The sequence below is a fragment of the Falco peregrinus genome, chromosome 9 (assembly GCF_023634155.1).
Source record: "Falco peregrinus isolate bFalPer1 chromosome 9, bFalPer1.pri, whole genome shotgun sequence".
Taxonomy (NCBI): domain Eukaryota; kingdom Metazoa; phylum Chordata; class Aves; order Falconiformes; family Falconidae; genus Falco; species Falco peregrinus.
Window position 1 is genome coordinate 8881298 of NC_073729.1, and position 21434 is coordinate 8902731.

At 39.3% G+C, this 21434-nt stretch overlaps 1 protein-coding gene across 7 annotated transcripts in view; it reads right to left on the reverse strand.

Moving 5' to 3' along the window:
• Positions 1-6787: 6787 nt before the first annotated feature.
• TRIM66 (tripartite motif containing 66) overlaps positions 6788-21434 on the reverse strand; it is a 51794-nt gene continuing 37147 nt past the window's right edge. For 6 of the 7 annotated variants that reach the window (XM_055814336.1, XM_055814339.1, XM_055814338.1 and 3 more), the window contains 9 exons: positions 21076-21348; positions 20652-20874; positions 17389-17449; positions 16498-16672; positions 15437-15729; positions 13776-13899; positions 12174-12248; positions 10891-11043; positions 6788-10306 (listed from right to left, as the gene is read on the reverse strand). In XM_055814336.1, coding sequence (XP_055670311.1) covers positions 10037-10306; positions 10891-11043; positions 12174-12248; positions 13776-13899; positions 15437-15729; positions 16498-16672; positions 17389-17449; positions 20652-20874; positions 21076-21348 — 1647 coding nt within the window. In that variant the 3' untranslated portion in view covers positions 6788-10036. The remainder of the gene's footprint in view (positions 10307-10890; positions 11044-12173; positions 12249-13775; positions 13900-15436; positions 15730-16497; positions 16673-17388; positions 17450-20651; positions 20875-21075; positions 21349-21434) is intronic. The other variant, XM_055814337.1, reaches the window with a different exon arrangement.

Here is a 21434-nt window from a genome sequence, read left to right on the forward strand (position 1 = left end):
AAGTGCTCCACTGGTATTAATTTCTCCATGCAGGTTCATTCAGGAGGAAAAAAGTGTCATAGCAAAGGGCAGATATTAGCAGCATGTAAAAATAGTGAAATTTTGGCCTGTGCCTTCGACATTAATTGTACCGCCTCAGTAGTGAGTGGGATCCTGTAGCTCCATCTACTGGTCCCAGCACCCGCGGCAGCCCCCCCTGCCCATTGATGCTGCCGGTGCCGTGCCGAGGGGCAGCACCGCCCGGTCACTGCCTCAGCCCTCCGGCAGCTGCTCTCGGGGGTCTGTGCAATGAGGCGGGCACGGCCAGGTACGTGACACACGGAAGATTCGTCTGTGAAGGGTTCACCTAGGTATCTGCAGGAGAGGTGGAGCGTGTCGTCTTCACTTGGCTGTGGAAAGTCTCAAGTACCTTCAAATGAGCTCTAAAAAACCCCATCCCAACAAAAAAAACAACAACAAAAATTACTGAGACTTCACAGTAACTTCCAAGGAGTACAGTACATGAGGGCATTTCAAAAGGCACGAGGAGCTTAAGTTTAGGTAACTTGGTTGCACACAGATTGTCAAATGCTTGCAGGCAACCCTTTTTCAAAGTGTGTAATATCAAATATTCTAATACTAATGTCCCCAAAATACTTACCAATAACTGGTAAAAACCCCACAAGCAGCCAAGTTCCCTTAATCCCTTTTTTTTTTTGTTTGTTTGTTTTGTTTTGTTTATCTGATAGTGTCTCAAATCAGTTCCTTTTCTGGCTATAGAAACGTGTCCATTTCAGAGCCAGCGCACCAGTCCTGCCACAGTGAGAACTGGCCCTTCACAGCCCTCCGCTGAAGTGTACATCAGCTGAGAATCTGGGTAAATGGTCACCTAACAGCCAGCCAATAACAGTAAGGCTTATTTGTGTATCTCCTCAATGAGAATTCATTTTACAGCTATTTACAAAGCTCTTTTTATATCCAACAGCTTTGATGCAACTGCACATATTTTTAAGAAATAGTATGTGTTTGTTTATTGTTAATACCTATTTATATGATCACAGCTTTACTAGAAATGTGGTTGTTCTGTCTTCTCCATAATTGGTGCATAAAGGCTAGGGAGAGTTTTGGAAAACTCTGCTGTTTTGACACTATCCGTATATAAATAAAGCTCCTTTGACAAATGCTTTCAGCTTGGTTTTCTCATATATTGGAATTTAAGCACTATTTTTTTCTAAAAAGAAAATAAAGGGGGAAATTAATTTCCCTCTTTCCCCATAATACCCAGACTGAGAGAGCTATCAAGAGATATATAAGCACTAACTGTTTTCTACTGGATACTTAAGGGAAACAGATGGGTGTAATTATGGTTTTATGGAGGTCTTGCCTAAAATGCTTATACTCAGCTGCCACATTACAGTTTGATACTCGGTTATAAATACATATATTAATCTTCGTAAAGGTCTGTACAGATTTTAAGCTAAAGAGGAACATACAGCTTCATAGCTGCTTCCCGGGGAAAGACAACCCCATTCAAACCAGAAGGTACAATGATACTTGAACCCTCAGGACTGAAAGGAGGAGTGCTCGTTGCTCAAAACAACTAAAATCATGCTGCAAAATCAGCAGAGGGAGCCAACTGCCTTGTTTTAGAAGCACCAACTCTGCCTGCTACCCTAGAGCCAGCCCAGCAGCCCGCCTGCCAGACCTTTACAGTGCTCCACCGCAGGGCGGTGGATCTCCAATCACCCGAGAGGAGCAGCTTCCCTCGCAGTCTCATTTGGTCTGTGGAACCTGAGCTTTGCTGCATCATTACAGTTTACTGACCCGTCCGGGACGAGGAACCTGAGAAAATACCTATTTGGTTGCAAAAGCTAACTGAGGGAGAAATAAAAAAAGTTATCTTCATCTCCCCCCGCTCCTTTGCAACTGTGTAAGGATTTTTATCTTTTCACAGGAGCTGCAGAAGCAGCTTTGCTCACATCAGTGAGGGCAGTTACACATAAAATTTAACTTCTCTGATAAAACCAGCAATAACAATACTGCAATGCCATCCCCCATAATACCGCCCTTCTGTGTTTACTCACCTTTAATTCCTTTAAAGGAATTCTCATTGCCATATGATGAGATAGTGTAAAACTGGGGAGAAAGCAGCTAAATATCATGATGCTTTTTAAAAATCTGATCAGCAGTTTTGACAGGTAAAGTAATACGAACAAAAAAATCCGTGTCATTTTGGATATCTCTGGTTCCAGAACCAATTTTTTTCCCCCCACAGGAAGTATCAGAAAACACGTACAAGGTTAAAAGGCTCAGTCCTCCCACCCCCAGCTCAGAGAGCCTTTTCCTCGTGAGATATGCTCCTCTTTGTTTCTTATCCTTCATAACGGTGAGTTTGAAAGCTAAACTACCTCTGAGTGACCTCAGTTAAATCAATCAGTCTTCAATGCATTTACACAGGTACTCTTGAGGGAACAATTTGATTAGCTAATCATTTAATTACAAATGCCTGAATTAATAATGTGGGAGAACTTAAAATGAGAAGGGCATTATAGGACTGATGGCTGGGAAGAGGTGAGGCAACCAATGTAAATTTATTTGCAAGGTGAACATATATTATTTTAGAAGCAGTAAAACTCAATAAATGCAGAATCAGACTCATTCTGCAGGTATCTTCCTTTCTCTACCCAGAGTAGCAGAAGGCTCAGTTCTGTAGCTATAAATACACTCAGATACTTACAGTATTTCCTAATTAGGACCAGTGAAAGGAGGGAAATTATATGTATTCACCTACCATTAAATATCCTTCTGCTATATGAGTCATCTAGATAGCAGATGAAGGGTGTGCTGGAGCAATACTTTTCCCAGCTCAGGGGCTGAATGTCTCCAGGGTGGTCCCACCTCTCCAGCACGTGTCCACAGCAGGCTGCCTCTCCCCTGCCCCTGGGATTTCAGGCCCCACAGCACTGGGCTCAGGCTGGCATGATGCAACACAGCACAGCACTAGCAGTCTGGGAAGAGCTTTGAACATGACGCAAGAGCTATGACCATGCAGTGAAACTGTCACTTCAGAAGATCATTGTGGTGATTCCTTCTCCAGCAGACTCATGCCAATCAGTAGTGCTGGCACTGCAGAGATTTTGGGAGTATTTAAAATGTCAAAAATACAGACTTTCATTGTTCTCATATAGTATGGAATACTACTTCTGGGGAGCCTTTACGAGATAAATTCTCTGGAGAAAATCCATCCTGTTTGCAATATCCCTGAGATAGCCTACTCAGCCAGAAATTATCATTACAGTATCCATATTGCCCAGGCTGCTGTGACTGCTCCCATGCTGTAAGGCAGCGGTAAATTTGCAGCAGTGCACTGAGCATTGCCCTGTTCCCCTTCACTTCCCCGTAGGCAAGAAAAGGTTTGTGTGATTCTCAGCACAGCTCCAGGAGTGGAGATGCTAACCTCAAACACCGTTTGCAGTACGTTGCCAGGGCCAAATCCTCTCCTCCATAATGAATGGTTTTAGCTGCACATCCCAAACCTGAAATGCCTCACAATACTTTCATCTAACACTGCTAGATGATAATCCTGCAACCAGGTCCAAGGACTATATTCAATTTCCATCTCTGCTGCTCACTTGTTCCATTAGCTTATCATGCTGTTTTTCACAGTTATAAATGAGAAATAGTTATAAGTAAATCACAAACACAGATCAGAGTCAGTTCACCAATGTTTCTAAAGCCCTCAGAAACTACAGGGGAAAAAGAAACAAAGGAGTGTCCAGTGTTTGCTTAAAGCACTGATTTTTTAAATGTTGTTTCCCATAAACTGAAGCCCACATGCATTTGTTAATATACTGCACTGCAGATGCCTGACCTATTTACAATTACGTGTAAAATGCAGCATAGAGTTTGAGTGGGATGTAAGGATTAACTCTGAATTGATTTTCACTTTATCTAAGCTCTATACTGTTTCTTTATTTATACTGTAGAATAAAATATCCTGTAAGGTTTTTGTTTAATTTCTGTGATTTACAGAACATTCTTGCATAGTCTGCTGGTTATATAGCTATCATCCCATTCTATTAATATTTTCATGATTAGAGATTAAGGGTGTTTTCCATTTGCTGTTTGGCTGCAGGAGAGAACTGCTTAGCTTGGCTCAGTGATCTGTAAATTCAGAAACGTTGCACTATGCACCACAGATTATGCAATATGTTATAGACATGTGCATAAACTGTTTCCCTGACTTAAATTTAGGTCTGTTTTAATGCTGTTGCTAGAAACATTGGAAGCGTAGTAAATTGCAAAAATGAAATTATTTATAGAATGAACACAATGACTTATAAATTACTGTATGATCCAGAAACTACTAGATAAAATATCCCACCATTCCAATACCCTAACTTTCCTACTACAACACAGTTTATCAGTTTTACTTTCAATGTCTGAAGATAGCACTGTTCTGCTGCTTTTTAACGATCGCTCTACGCTGACATTTGCTGGGCCCAGTAGAAAAAGAGATTAAGTTCTATGAGTTTCTACGAGCATAATTCAGCATTTGAAACACTATTAGGGCACTGTGTTTGTTCATTCAGCCAGTTCAGGCTGAAGTTCAGCCCAGTGCAGGCCGTCAGCACAAGACCTGGCAACCAGCTAAGACTATAAAGTCTATCCACAGGACCAAATCTCACCGTTCCAGAGGTACAATCCAAACATTAGCTCTGATTTGAATATTTTATGACGTTTTCACTGTGTATTTCCCATAAGACATCTCGTGACTTCCCTGTTCATCCCATACCTGCACTACATCAAGAAACTCCAGAAAGTCTACTGTAAACAGTGAAATAGCATCAACACATTTTCCTAGAGCAGGATATCATGGAATAATGAGCAAGTACTGAATTTATAAGAAATGTAAGAACCATTCCTGCTCTTACTAACTGCATCAGAAGCAAGAGTAGGCTAATTATTCAAGTATGTTTCATTTCCTGCTCAAATGTTAGTGTATAAAAATAGATTATTTTTTTTTTCCATCTAAAGTGAACTCATGACTATTAATGAGAAACATTGTCAAAAAGTCATTCTAGTGTGGCAAACAATCAGGGGTACCAGATAAGGGAAGAATGTTGGATTAAAGGACAGATATATCATCTCAGACCATCTAGGAACATAGCCTCTATGATATGCCTAAAATAACTAAGTGACACCTCTAACATCTGTACCAGAAACCTGGATTCCCTCACCAACTTTCACAACAAATTTAATAAGCATTGCCTCAGCATCAAACTGCCTCTGGAACACTTCTGTACTGACATAATTGTCCTAGGCACTACAATCAAGGTCAAGAATAGCAACTTACAAACTAACATCCACAGCACAACCGTAAATCAGTGTCGCTACTGCCATAAAACTGGTAACCATCTCTAACACTCTCCAAAAGCAGTAAAATACTCCCTGACCTTCAGACACTACCCTATTTGCTCTGGGAAAAACACATGCATGTCTTATCTCCTTAACCTAAAAAGGACTTTTCTACAGCGAAAATATACTGAGAGAGAGAATTTATAGGGAATCCATTTCAAATTACATCCTATGTAGGAAGAAGTTCTCTGAAAAGTATCTTTCAAGAACCTCTTTTCAGACACTTGGAATGAAAATGGAGCAAGTGGAGCTAGATATTTCACAACAGATTTAAATGCTGCAATTTCTCATCTCCACAGTAAGAATTCCCACCACAGTGAACACTTTTTACAATGAAGCCATCTAAATACCATGTTCCTACTGTTAAATTTCCCAATATAAACTCCTATAAAAGTCTGCTTGGTAGACTAAATGCTCTCACGAAAACGCACATAACTAGACAATAACATGAACTTTCATACACATTAAAAATAGGAATGGACAGTGGGGTAACATTTCTCAAAAAACAAACATTCCACCTATTACTTCTTGCTCCTGAACTACCATGACAGCTTCAAAAGATGTGCATTGTCCCTAGCCCACAATGACTGCCTATCTTTATTCTCCCTCAGATTATCACATTGATAAGCCAGAGAAACTCAGCTGGTACTTAGCTTTGAAGCCTATTGCCTGTATTTCACACCTGAAGGAATTGCATGCCCAGAACTTTTCCTACATTTTCCTTTTTATACAGTAAAAAAAGTTACCTCTATCTACAAATTCTCTCTTAATTATGTCTGAAGAGCAGCACAGCTGGAACCCTGAAAGAAGGATTCCTTACCCCTCAAGCCAGTAGGCTTCCAGGTCAGGATGCTGCTGCTGATAGTTTTATAGTCCCATAAACCAAACTGAGAGGAACTAATAATGATAGAAAAACACTTGCAGTGTCTGCTTGACTTTTTGCCAATAGAGCATTTCTGTTCTATTTTTTTGTAATTTTTTCCATAATTCTTCAATTTCTAGCATTTTCAATTTTAGAGTATCTTCTCTGGTGCCTTCTGATTAAAGGCACTACAATAGGTTTTTAAACTCATTAGTATAAGTGGTATGTTCCTTGGCACTTTAATGTATACACACATTTAAACTACAAATATTTTTTGTTACTTGTTCATGGCACGTTAATTCTCACTAATTTACATTAACTGAAAAATAATAAGGCAAAAGGTCTACCCGGTATTGAAAACTCCAGCACAAACAGAAAGATGATTTCTTGTGTTAGCATAGCTGCTTTTGTAACCATTCTGCTTTGCTATCAGTAGTTATCGACAACTTCGCTAATAAGTGTTAAATGATATTATATAATCCACATATTAAAAACAGATGTACTTAGAGCAAAAATTTCAGATTGATGTCCAAAAATAATTTCACGTATTTTATTGTTCAGCAAAGCACATTACACATATAAACATGCAGTCATTCAATAATCTGAATTGTTAAACACCTGTTTGTATAAACTCTAATGCCATTCTTCTGTAATGATACTGGAAAAAGTATGTCTTTGAAATTTCTGTAGGGGAATGAAAGTCAAATTTGTAGCTGTCATTTCTTCTTCAAAAGACCTATTACTCAAGTGTAATTAATCTCTTTTCCAACTATTTCAGCACATTTTCCATTCTACACGTAACCCATTACCAAAAACAAAAGGAAAAATTGTACCCTTGGTTGCATTTGCATGAGCCTAGCGCATTCGCGGAGGTTTCCACAGTGTTCCTGGCATTCATTCCTGCTACACTTATTTCCAGTGGAAAACTTCAGGGATTCCTTCTTGCTTCCTTTCCTACACATTCTGGATTGTGAAACAGGCTGTGTGATAGAAGAAAAAGTAACTACGTAACCTATTGCTTCTCTTTTGGACCACATGGGCTGTTAGATTTTGGAATAGAGACCCTTCCTTCCATACCTGTCAGTGCCGTTACCAGTGTGCAATTGGACTTCAACAGAGTAAACGCCCCAAGAATTTACGGGCCCTGGTAGTATGGTGTCCAGCAGCGGGAACAGCATAAGCCAGCAACTTTAAGGCAACATCAGAGATGGAGAACGTTGTTCTTATGACATGCAATGTATTGTGAAGTTCCTGACCCACAGATTTATGTTTGAAAGTATGGGAAGTCGTACATATGAGTTCAGGTTTGTTCTGTTCACCAACATGACATGACGTTTACAAGTATTTTTTTTAACTGTTACTATCTCTTACTGAAGTAATCAAAAAACCAAAGTTAGCCTTAAGAGTGCTCAGCTCAGAGTCCTGCCAGCACACATGCAAAGGGTATCTTCTATATGATGACGAAGTGGTATGCTTCTATTTTTAATAAAGGTATAATATTTTTTATATTCAGCTTCAGCTGGATAAATTTTACTAAAACAGGTGTTCTCCAAAACTAATGGTACAGTTAACAAACTTACAGCCTTCAAGAAATAAAAGCAGGCTCTTGTTGACTGTGCTTTTCCAGGAAAAGAGAAAGCTGTCAATAGCCTCTCCCAGTTCTCCCTCAGTTGTCCCTAGATGAAGGCTATACAGCATATAATTTTTGTGCTATTAATGGTAAAAGGTAGGTCTTTGGTGGAGGAATTATTTACCAACTGAGAAAAGATGATACCTGTAGCACAGATAAGGGTGATTAATTCAGTTACAAACCTGCACTCACTTCCCTGTGCCAAGACACTTACTGTTTTGAAAACAGGAGTCTGACAGAAAGCACACACATAGGAATTCACATATAGAAAATGTAAAGGCTGTCCCTTCATCTCACAGTTTTCCAGTCAGTTTATAACATCCAGATTTTCATTTCTTCAAAGAAAACATTAGCTCCCTACCAAGTTAATGGAAAACAGTAAGTCACATAGATAGTAGAATATAACATTCACATCTTATTATTTTGTATATAAACTTTTACTTTAAAGTGTTATCTAAAATACCATACATGGTTACCAGACCAAATAGCCCATATAAACTATGCTGAAAATATCATCTTTATTTACAGGAACCAAATTAAAATGAACTGTGTTTGAGATCTGCAACAACCCTTCTCCCAGAACCAGACCACAGCCCAGCTTCACACTGCTGGGCAGAGATCTAAGGAGGAAGATGCCCCTCACACACACAAAGAAATCATTGGCCATGCAAAGATATGGCTCAGCTGCTTCTCAAAGGGGTGGGAAGCAGCTTGCAAACCATAACTCTCTGACCAGGTGTCAAATCTTGTTACCTTTCCCACCCTTCAGGCTTTACAATTACATGCTACTCTTTGTTCAAGTGAACTCTACAATTGCTCTTCCAGCCCTTGGTGGTGTTCTGCCAACACACTATAGAATTTAGCAAAAAACCCCCACCAAACTCAAAAAAAACCCTTAGACATCCTTTCATTCTGTTTGAGCTTCTCTATATACACATTTTCATCACCTTCTAGCACTGTTGGTAATCACAACTACAAAAAATATGCAGACAAAATCAAGAATATATGATGTTATTTTATAGGCACTTCTACAACCATGTAATTTGCTTCATAGTTAATTTACTGAACTCCAATATCTGCTTTAAAGAAAAACAGCTGGCTTGGGTTGTATAAAAATGCTACCTTTGAGACCCAAGAAATCCCACACTGCTCTTCTGAGCATGAATTAGATACCAGAAGAATCATTCCTTGTAAACAGAGCATCCAGTATGCACTCAGAAACAGTTCACACAGAGCCCTAGTATTAGCACTATTAGCACCTGTTCTTTTGTGATTTAATGAAAAGGCTCTGCTTCAAAAGAAACAGCTAATCAGATAATCACATTAGACTGTATCTCATAGGCCTCGAGCAGTCAAACTCCCAGAAAAATCATTGAATAAAACAATACGATTACAGCTTTTATGATTCCACATTGTATTTATCACGAAGTATGGCCAACATTCACATTGAGGTTGCAAGATTATTATATGGTTACCTGTGCCCTATAAAACAGAGATGTCATGTTGAACAGATTATTAAATGGTACTGCAGTATTACATATTATTTTCATGTTACTTCTATTATTAATCATTATTACCTATCACCAAAACATTAGTACTTCAGTGTAAACCCTGCAAAACATATACATGATTTAACAGATTGAATATTGACAGATTCAAATACTTCATATCTGTTATCTATCCACAAGATCTAGAAATAAGGCATATGGTCAGCAGATTAGGAGAGTTTAAATAAACAGCCCGAGTGCTTTGCTTTCATCCCACACACCTTAACTCTGTCAGTTATGCTGCTGGATTCCTCATAGCAAATGTCGTATCTTGAGGAGGTCATACCTGAGGAAGGCTATTAGCTGCTTGAAACATCATTCTTTTAGTTTTTTCACTTTCCTGTGTATAAAGGAAACAAACAGTGAATAGCTAGAGGGCTTAGTCTGTTTAAAAATCTTGACAGAGTTTTCTGCTGTGAAGATAACTGTGTGGCCTGAGAGACTTCATTTGTTCATGCTCACATTTATACACAACTGACTTTATTCCACTCAGAGGTTCTTGATAAAAAATTGTAGAACTGATCACATATCCGTGATGGAAGCTTGACAGTTTTCCCACACAGCCCTGTCAAAACTTTCCATCAGTAGCTGTAAACAGAATTAGCAGGGTGGCCACTTAGCAACCAAATGCTTTTGCTTTTGCAATCTTACTGCATGGCGCCGTCTCCTTTTAGGCTGAATGCACTCCTGTCCATATGACGGCCACTGAAAATCTTGGGTCAGCATTTTGCTATTCTGACTCTCTACTTCTTCAGAATCAGAGTCTTCTTGTTGCATTGAAGGAAAATGCCTATCTGGATATATCTCCTTCAGTTTGCCCTCAAAGAATGCATTTAGGCATCGCCCAGCCTCAGCAACCTCTGAATCGGGCTGTAAGAGAACAAATAACCCTTCAGTGTTACTGCACACAGAAATCAAGGATCAAAACCAAATAACTAACCTACCCTAATGTCTCACCTTGGTTCTGTCTGCTACATCTCCATTAGTCTCCTGCACACCTTCTACAGCCCGTTTAGTCCCTCTGCATTTACAATGTAAGTAAAAACCAGATGCTGCTATTAAGGAACACATTTCTGCACCTGAGATGTGCAGTGAACTAGAAAGAATAGCAGTCATCACTGCTTAGGAATTTCTATGCACCTGAATTTTCCCTAGCTATTTTACTGGCTGTGACTGGCTTCTCACAGAAAATTCAGCATCATTACAAAAAGTTGTCCATAAGACACCCCTCTTTAATCTTAGATCCGTATGTGTCTCAAGTTCTCAGACTCATATATATCTCCATTTCTGTCATTTAAAAAAATAGAATTTCCAAAATGTAAAACTGATTGATACTTCCATTTATCCCAATCCTATATCTGATGTCAATGGAATCAATAGTTACACCACTGTGACAGCTTGAAAAAGCAACCCTCTGGTTTTTACCTGCCCACCCAGGCATATTAGAAACCTACATAATTGAACTTTGCACAGTTCCAAAACATGAGACGCACGTCAGTCACAAGTTCCTCAGGTGCAGAATAGTGGGACTTGTCCTTTTTTAGCAGCTTGTTTCGTATGATTGACAAATCCATTGGCCTTTTGATGATCTGATAATAATGCCGAGCCTGCAATAAGAATAAAATTCAGGTATTTAACCTTTCTAATTAAAACATTTTGTCTCCAGTGACTCCAATGACACTGCAGAGGATTCCTTGCATCAAGGAAGAAAGCTCTAGTCTTTTGGTGCTACACTTGCACATCATCTTCCTGGGTACTTTTTGGTTAGATTAAAAACATAGTTCCTTGCAAGATTGATCTTAAAAATAGCACACTTCAGTGACTGCTCTGCTATTTGCACTTTCCAAAGTTTATCCCCAGATATAAATGTTGCCATTTAACCATGATCAATAATATATGTAACATTGACAATTAGCTAACATGTCCCCCAAGCAGTTATAAAAATAATGCGCTGAGATACTGGCAGCTGATACTGTGGGAAGTATGCCAAGAGTGACTAAAAATATGCTACTATGCACTCCTTTTAAAGTTCAGCAAGTCATTTTCAATGGGCACCAGCTACCAGGATATCCCACTCCTTAAATCTCTCTGGGTCAAAACCTGCCTGTTAGGTAATGCGTTCCAGAAATTAATTGCAAGCCTTTCTTAGGTGTAATGTTTTTTATATTGTTATTTGGACTATTCCTTCACATAAACTCTTTTTTTCTCTCATTTTCCTCCTCCAACTTCTTTCACATTATGTTCTATCATTACAATAGCGTAAGTGTACATCTTCCTTAAAATAGCCAGTTAATATTGCAAATGTTGAGTACCTGGATGAAACAAAAGTCTCTACATCTTCCCCTGAACACAGTCACATGACCACCTTTGTGCAAAACACCAGAAAAGAGGGAGTCCAGGGTCATTTCTGAAGCAAGCCTTTCTCTTAGCAGTGCAACATTCTCCATGTATGCACAGCAAGTCAACTTTCTTAATCACTGGAACCCCTCACATACCTTTAGTATCCTACCAGCATCTTAAATCGGCACTCAAACCTGGCCTGAGAACACTTTCACCTGCCTCCAACCTGGCACCTTCAAAGCACTTTCAAGAGGGAAACATCTACCCTTCCCTAGGAATCAATGCTGTTCAGAAAAAAAAGCTAACAAATATCTTTCAAGAAGACAAAGGAAAAACTCATGGGGTATGCCGGAGTATTCTTTGGATTCCCTCTGACCCATGCATGTGAAGTACTTACCAGGGGGCTGACAGGTTCATGGAACGGGAGGCTCATACTGCTGCAGAACAAGGAAAGCACCAGCTTTTCACACTTCTGTAGAAGCCAAATGTGAAATACATTTTAATTCCAAACAAGTGAGTTTCATTCTTGCCATTAGTAAATCAATCATACTAAAACAAGGGGAGTTTTCATGAAGTCTGTGCATTTGTGATGCAAAATGCCACACTTCACTCTAACTTGGAGGATGTTTTGCTTCACAGCATTTTTATAGTTTTGAAAGTGAGGATAGTCAAGAAATGCTATAAAAAAACCCGTTATGTAAAAATGTTTGTATGTATGTATCTTTCCTGAAAACTCTTGGGAACTCATCACTATCACTGTTTCCTTTCTGCACTCCAGATATATTCCTTGGCTCTTGACTAAAACAACATCAGCAACAGTGTGGAAACAGTTTCAATGGAAAATGTTTCCACTGCTCATATCCATTCATGCAAATGGACGTAAGTTATGCAGTTGGTAGTACTATGTGAAAACAGTTCAGTTTAATTATTGTTAACCTGTAAAATACTTACAGTAGTCTTTGCTTTTTTTCACTGATGCAAAAAAATGCACTACAAAAACATAAGCCATGTTTGCTCTCAAGCGATGGAATTTCTAATCAACTCAATTTTCTAAACAGAACTTTCCTAATCAAGTCCCAGATCCCAGCTATTTCTGGCCAGTTGTACCCAATCCCATAGAAACAGGGATCACATCGATGTCAAGAAGTTATGTCAAGTTCTTTACGGACAGAATAGCCTCAGGCCTGGAAGCAGCATCGATGCATTTGGGCAGCGCTGTGGCTGTGCTCACAGGCCTTGCCCAGGGGCATTGCCGCTGCCTTTATGTATGGAGCCCAGACTAGCTGAGAGCCTTTTCTAGGCTTCACTCGTGCAGGGCCAGCTCAGCACTGCACTCAGCTGTGCAGACTTAGCCTCCCTGTCCAGCTGTGACCAATACATAGAAGACTTTTATTTGGAACTCGTGGCTTCTGAGTACCAAGTGGACTTTAAGAAAAGGCATTTTTTTCATGGGATATTTCATAGCAAAAAGTGGTCATGGGGATGTAAAGAGATAAGCTTTCATCTAGGCTGGGCCTAAATGTCATCTTCAAGGGGATTAATGGTATATATGAAGACCATATGATGATTTCAATCCAACTGAAAGTCCAAGTGTCTACATCACAAAAATGACATTGCAACCGGCCTAATTAGATGTCTGAGAAGGTGCCAAGTCTTAAAGGAAAAAGACTGAGTGGCAGAAAGCCAGGCAAAGTCAACGTATGGAAGCTTCCTCTGCTGCTGAGTGTGACTTCCCCGTTCAAAGGAGAAAGGAATCCCAAATCTGCCCGTGTTATCTTTCTATAACATGACACTAATTTTAAAATTGAAAAGCAATAGCAATGTCTAGACAAAAGAGAATGGTATGACTGAATACTAACAATGCTTTTGTTGTATTTACTACTCTCCGAAATATTCGGGTAGCAACCAAGTCAAAACAGTTGTCTTTCCAATGAAGAGGCAAAGCCTCATGCTTATACCCTGTCCTTTTCTAAACAGTACAATATATAGTTATTCCCACCTTCTGGTCATAGCCATCAAGACCATATTGTGCATTATAGCTGTGGCTGTAGCGTGTGTTTTCACAGTCATATTCTACCTCTGGCTTCACTGGATTACGGCAAAGTGTGCACACCCATTCTCCCCTGCAAAACAAAAAACCAAAACCTTGAGTCAAATTTTGTCAGCCACCTTGTCAAATAACAAACCTCAGGAAGCACTGTATTTGAAAAGTTTAATCCTTAACTAGTATTACAATATCAGGCAATCTGAAGCCCATTGTACTACATGTTCTTCAAGAGATTTCAATTGAATTAGAAGTGTAATAATTTCAGATTCTTCCCATTGCACTCTTTCAGTCACATAGGAAAAAAAGACAACAAAATACTAAGTGTTTGAAATCATGAACCAGCAGTGTGTGCAGCTGCATTGATTCAAGTGCTGGTTTTTTAATACAAAAAAAAAAAAAGGAAAAATAGCCAACAGTTGGGTCACATGACAAAACCAGATCCATTTGATAGTTGATATCTTTGCTTTCAATTGATATGCCAACTAACATATTTATCTAATAAATCAACATTATCAGAAATGGTCATAATGTGTGCTAGTACACAGGTTTCAAAACCAAACAGTCATAATTCTGCATGGGTACGAGTATCCTTCCTAGTAGATCCATTTTCAGAAACCTCTTGAAGAATTTCATGAAGGCAGTGATGTAACTTCTGCAACATTAGGGCCTGAGTAACTATAGATGGATGTATATTAAATAACTACAAATACAGAAATTTAGTTAAGGGAATTAATTTACTTCATTAGAATTTAACTTTGCCTAGGAAGTTTATTTTAAAAGGAAAACTTTGTTTTCACATTTTTTTGAAACTAGAAGTTTAATAATGACTTAGTTATTACAGGAAAAAGTGAAAAGCCAAGAGATGGAAATTCCTGCTTTTTGAACAGAAAGAACAAACCAGAATCTCCAAACAAATACTTCACAATGTATTTTTCTCAGCTGAGACAGTTATTTGGGCTTGGCACAAATGGAGTAGCCTCTGGTCCTACCTGGTAATAATTTGTAACAGAATTATATACCACCAGTAGTGCACATTATTCACCCTCACTTTTAAAGTTTGGTGTATGGACATGTACCTAATTCTGGCTTTGTCATGTACAATTGATCTGTGACAAGTTGTTAAGGAATGTAAGCCTTAGGGAAACCAACATCCTAAACAACTCCAGAAAAGCTCCAATAATCCTAAATTTCCCGTAAAACTGGCTAGAAAACTGAATAGGAACTCACTGATTGCCCTTCCCTTGTGCTAGTCACTGTTCTGGCAGAGAAGAGCTGACATCTACACCACAGTTGTTACATGAGAGTTAGGATTTTGTTTTCCTCCAGTAAGTTTGAAGAATGTTTTAAAGCTCAGGTCTGTCACCTCCTTTGTTGTGCTGGCCAGCTAACTGCAGAAAGGGCATACATGGCTGGAAACAGTTCTTGTTAATAATTCATCTAGTCCTAGTGTGTAAGACAATTCTGCCCTTTGCAAGAAAAGTAACAAAAAAGGCAAGTGAGAGATACTGTCCTTGTCCTGGCGTAAGGTTGACACGTACATCCCTGAGGATATATTCTACCCCAAGGCAACGAGCAGAAACTGAACACATTAGTGAAATGCCATACATACTCACACTGGAAAGCTGAGCAGGGCTGGAACATGGCAGGAGAGGTGGAAGACCTTGGGGCAGTGATCACAGCACAATAGTTCTCCTCCATTAAGACACACAGCACAGAAATCCTCATTTTCAATTGGACTGACTTCCTGAGTAACTGGAGTTTTTTTCATGATGGAGATGCCATTGCTGAGCTTCTGATCAACAGACAGAGATTCTGTCTGTCCTGCAGCCTGGGACATGTGAAATTTTCTGTCCTCTGAGTTCTCATCTTTGGACTTCAGTCCTTCAAGTGGACTGTCTTTATTTATCTTGAAAGAAGAAAAATCTGGGATCACACAACCAACATTTTCACATATATAAGCATATAACAGCAGTGGTTATCTGCAGACAAAATGGTTTCTCTGCAGCAGACTCTACTGGACAGGGCACTGGGGTTCAGCAGGCCCACACTCATCTCAATGCCTGCCACTGGCTGGCCAGGTCACCTTGACTGAGTCATTTCCTCCACATCCCGCAATGTAACAGCACTGTGAGAGAGCTGTACAGACTTCATGTCACAGATGACAGAAACAAGGTATCTTATTTGCCAATTTTACAGTAAACAGCTTAAAAAAAAAAAAAAAAAGGGTCTACTTTTTTGTTCCCATTAGAAATTCCCATCTCCTTCTGTGGAAAGAAGTTTATACTCAAGACTCCAACAAAGCAACAGAATACAAAGCTTTTAAAAACCTATTACACTGATTTCTGGAATTGGTTCCTATCATTCAAATATACATTTGGGTCAGTTTTAAGCTATTTATCCTGTATTTGTAATTAGACAGATGAGCCAGGTTGTTTGCTACAATATCAAAACACTACAGCTATCCAAAGACAGACCTCAGAAATGGAAATGTCAGGGAGCTACACAACAAACTAAAAGCTGCATTCTCTATTACTTCAACCTATCACAGAAGTGTCTGAGGGTGAAATGAATCAATAGGCTTGTTTAGTGTATAATAACTTCCAGAAACTGTGGGTACAAACCAGTGGGAATAAAGGTGAGAAAGCAGGTAAAGCCTCAAGGAAATTCTACTCACCTGTATAGACATACTTGAAGATTGGGTCCCACATTCAATTATCAGGAGGAAATCACCCTTCTGCTCATTGTCCTGTGGCTGGAGCTTAAACACTGGGAGCTCCCCCACTTCTGATGTACATATTTTCAGACGTTCCAGTCGTACATAGGGGATCTTCTGCTCCTTACTGCTAGCTCTACAATCAACATGACAGGTGGTTAAATTCAGTCATATTCCACGAAATTGTCCTCCCTACTCAGGTTCAATGTTTTTCATGCACTATTGTTTGTGCTCCTTTTCCATTGTAACTGTGACTTTGCTGGCTAAATGCTAAAAATCTGGACATTTTTTCACATGCTGATTCTTTAAGAAATGTGAACGCCATCACTTTAAATTAATCCTATGTGTAAATGCAATACTAACTTCTGTGCTAAAAATTTGCCCAGCAAACTATATTTTTGTATTAATTATTCCAATTTAAGTCAAGCTTGATACTTTTCAGTGTGGCTGGCTTCAAGCAGGAATGCAACACGTCATCAATTTTACTGTAAAATATTATCACAGCAGTAGCTGAAAACAAAATTTTACAAAATTGTGGAGATAATGTTAATCCTGTTCCATTATATTTTTTAGGTTTAACTGGGGCTAAGCAGTTTCTAATTGTTTAAGTGAGATAAGTTTGCAAGTATTTATTCATTCTAGAAAATTACACAGAATAACAGAAATACATGAACTTCTTTTAAATCATTGTTTTCAAGTTTAAGAGAATACTCTACAACTTTCAGAATTACTATCTATAAGGAATCTTGCATTCTTTTTAAGTTCCCCATTATCATTAAGTATGATAAATTTTCTAAATACATGCATAAAATGTCATGGCCAGTGCTTTTGTATAAAAAAAGACTCTGTTACCTGACATTCTGATTGCTTTTCATATCCATTTCAAAATGTTCCTTTTCACAGTTATTGGAATCTGGAACAGAAGATAAGAAAATGAATAAAATATTTATAATATCAGAGTCAGATTAGGGTAGAAAGCACTTCAATATTCATGTACTTCTGACTGGTGTTTAATATGATATCATACGCAAATTATGGAATCATTTCATCTATATGTATAGAAAACGTGCATATTATTTTCTATTCTGGGACACAGTCTTTTTTCTTTCTCTTTGCTTTTAACCACAGCTTCTGTACTGAATATGGGAGCCTTTCCAAAATATTTTGTTGAAATGGTTACATTTCCAGGGATGGGTTACATTCCCAGCCATGCCACATTCATCGATATACAGGAAACAACATTAAGTAATTCTCTTTGCTATACATCCTTCACTTGAGAAAAACAAACCTACTGAGGTCTCAACCCATGAGATTCAGAAAGTCTCTGCAGTCTCCTGCTCCATGCGAAGAAGCTTCTGGATAATCCTAGTTACTTGAAAACAGGAAGAAAATTGTGTCTCCCGTCTGCCATTGAGGGATGAAAGCTACACTGTATGATTCCTTTCTCCAATATATGTAAGATATTAACATACAAATTCAAAACTATCTGTTATATAAGCATGCAAGGAACTGTAGCTCTTGACTGATACTAGACACAAGAGTAACAAAACAACTTTGGAGAGTTGGGATGGAGCAGAGATGAATGTCCCAGTGGATGTCCTCATAAATACCAGTCCACCAACAGATTTCAAGGTAATTCCTTGTTAGCAAATAGTTTGACATAGACAAATTTTTAGTATTAACAAGAAAACAAACCAAATGTGATGGCTATCTGGAGATAGGCAAGTGCCTGGAAAACAGGCTTTTTTAAAGAAAATCTCACTCAGGTCAATGGCACTTAGCCCATGGCTTGAAAGCAATGTGCCTTTAAGATACTCCCTAGCTCCCAGCCACAGGAAAGACAATACAGTCAAGACTGACAAGGATAGATGCATTTCACATCACTCCTAAAGTGTTATTCACTTGTGATTGTTGCTCAGGTGAAGGGTGGCAGTCCTGGCTCTGGACAGAATTACTAAAGGGTGACTGCACACTGAGCTAAGGAGCAAACCTCACTGCACACTGTCAAACCAGAGGATGTTCCACTGGTTCTGGGTTCCTAATATTAACCAACATTTCCATCAGCAACTTGGCTCATGAAATAGTAGTACCTATAAAAACTGCAGAAAACACCAAACCAGAGGGGTTGCAATCACTGTGGAGAATGTTTACAATTTAAAAATTATCTTAATACATAATCGATAAAAATTCTAAATCATGAAGACTGAACGGAGATAACTGTAAGTATTATGCTTCTGAAGGATGAGATGAATGTAATCACAAAGGAAAATAACTGACTAGGGAACTGTTCTGTAGAAGGAACTAAGAGCAAATGAGGGCCGTTCACTACACGTGAGTCAACCACGCAATGCTGCTGCTGAAAAAAAAAGGCACATGGCATCCTGCAGCGTGTTACCAGCAGTGAGGAAGGTAAAACACGGGAAGCTGATACCCTGTCTCTGCATGGCACCCCAGAGGCCTCAGCTGCATCGCTGAGTTTGGCTGTGGGCAGCGCTCCTTAATTGTAGAGAACCCAGAATAGTGCAGCAGGAAAGAGATGGTTTTAAAAAAATCACAATCCTGACCCATGAGGAGAGCCTGAAACCACCCCATTTGTTTAGTCTAGGAAGGAGAAGGGGAGGGGAGGGTGTTTATGCAAGCCATGACAAGAAGAAAAGTGGCTGTAAGAAGGAAAATGATGAAATGATGTACAATTTTTACCACATCCCTTTGGGGCTAGGATAAGAAGTATTTTGTTGCAAATTAAGCTGAAATGTTTAGATCTGATATTAGAAAAGGATGAGTCATTGGAGATACATACCAGAAGCAGTGGGGTTTGGCAGCACAGCGCTGCTGAAGCCAGTAAGCACTGCCGAGAGTCACTAGCAGAGCTAACATTGACTTTGCAACAGTGTTAATCTCTCACTGGTGCACATTCCACATGGTAACTACCTCCTCAGGTCTCCCCTCACTGCAGGCTCCGGACAGTGAGAGCCGGATGGGAATTGCTCTCTCCTGACCCTTCCTTGTGAAAAGGCAGCAGCACTGAATTCAACCCTCACCTTTCCATCCTCTTGCACAACAGGACTTGTGCTTCGCACAGAGCAAATCTGTAGCATCTGTTACAGATTGTGAGATTCTGTATGTTGGGGTAGCTTTCTGTGTGCAGTTTCACATGACCCAAACCAGGTCCTACAAAGCTGCTCCTCTCAGAGACAATTCAGCCTGACGGAGGCACAGCTCTTTAGGGGTGCGCCTGATTCTTACAACTCACATAAATGACTGTGGCATAAGTGTCACAATTTGGCATAGTACATGCAAGAAAAGACAAATATATTTTCGTGGCTCACTGAGCTAGGCCTCCTTTGTACTAATTAGAATTCTCTGAATAAAAATACAGCACAGAGATAGAAATATTAATTCATCTTTTACAGAGAAAAGCAGCCAAATGTTGGCATAAGTCACAGGATAACAGCTTGATCCTGCAATCCCTTGCTTGCATGAATAGTCCCATTGACTTTTAGAGTTTGCAGGAATGAGACTTTACAGTGTAGCACAAGGATGCTGGCAATTTGCCCTTGAAAAGAGTTAAGTAAGGTCTAATTCTCCATTAAGGCTGAAGAAATAGGCCTTGGCTGAAGGGAACGTTCCACTGTAGACAGAGCCAAGCAAAATAACATACTGTGCAATATATTAACCTAACAAAAATTTGCTATGCTTACTAATGTGAAGGACTTAGCAGAAGGCACATCACATTTTGGATTATTTTTTTTTTTAAATTTAATTTGGACTCTTCAAACCAGCTTTTCAATAGTCATAACTGCAGGTCTCATTAACAGGAGTGCTTCTAAGAGAACTGATACTCCAGGTACTTCACACAGACATGCTCTTTTCTGGTTCATAGATAAAGGATGTTACAAATTCAAGGCATATAATTTCCATGTTTTTCCTCCACAAATGAGAACAAACACACTTCTCCATTGGATTAAGTACTCTGATAATATTTGAAGCTTGCTGAGACGCACATTTATATGTAAGTACATTAAGAAACACACTGCTTTGCGTGCTTGCAATGCACAGTGCTAAGAAGGAAAGAAAAACCAGAAACCTAAAAGAAATAATGAAAAGCCTGTTACCTTCTTTGCTTCTAAGTTGACTCATTCTGGCATTCATGGGCAGGAACGAATTGTTGCTGAGCATTTCAGAAGTGCAATGTTGAGACTTTTTGATCGAAAGATTAATAGGTTCTTCCAGGACTTTTTGCATAGAAAGAGTTAGTTCATTAACTACATCTTGCCCAGCTGTAGCCAAGCTGTTTTCTAGAGGATGATCTACAGTATTGAAGTCTTCATTTTCCAGCTTCGGGGGGGGGAAAAATAATCAAATTTCATTATTAGTTTTCTTTTTTCCATCTTAATGAAATAATCTGTAATCAGTCTTCAAACACCAGATAAGGAAAACTTTGTTTATAGAAGTAGCTGCCTTTGACTGACTAACAATAACATGCGCTATCAATGAAAGTGGGCTCCCTTTCAGTAGAGGAGTTTGAGTGATTCCTACCTTGCACTTAGTGCTGCCCTGGAGTGCATCACCTGGTGCAAGACCAGCAGCAGCCCCAGGGCTCAGGTCGCTTGGAGCTCTGCCCAATGCCAAGTTGTAACTGGGCACCGACTCTGCTGAAGTATCACAGTCACAAAGGGTGTTTGGGGATGGGACAAGTGTTACAGCAGCTGCACCTTGCATTTGTGGATCAGCTGTGGTAGATAACCTTGTTGCAGGTAATTCCATTTCTAAACCGTTTGAAAAGCCCACAATGCTTAAGGATGCCAAACCCTGGGAAAAGCAAAAAGAAGAAAAAAAACAAACAGCAGGATGTTAACTTTTCAGCAGCAAAATACTACTATTCTTTCTATAATGGA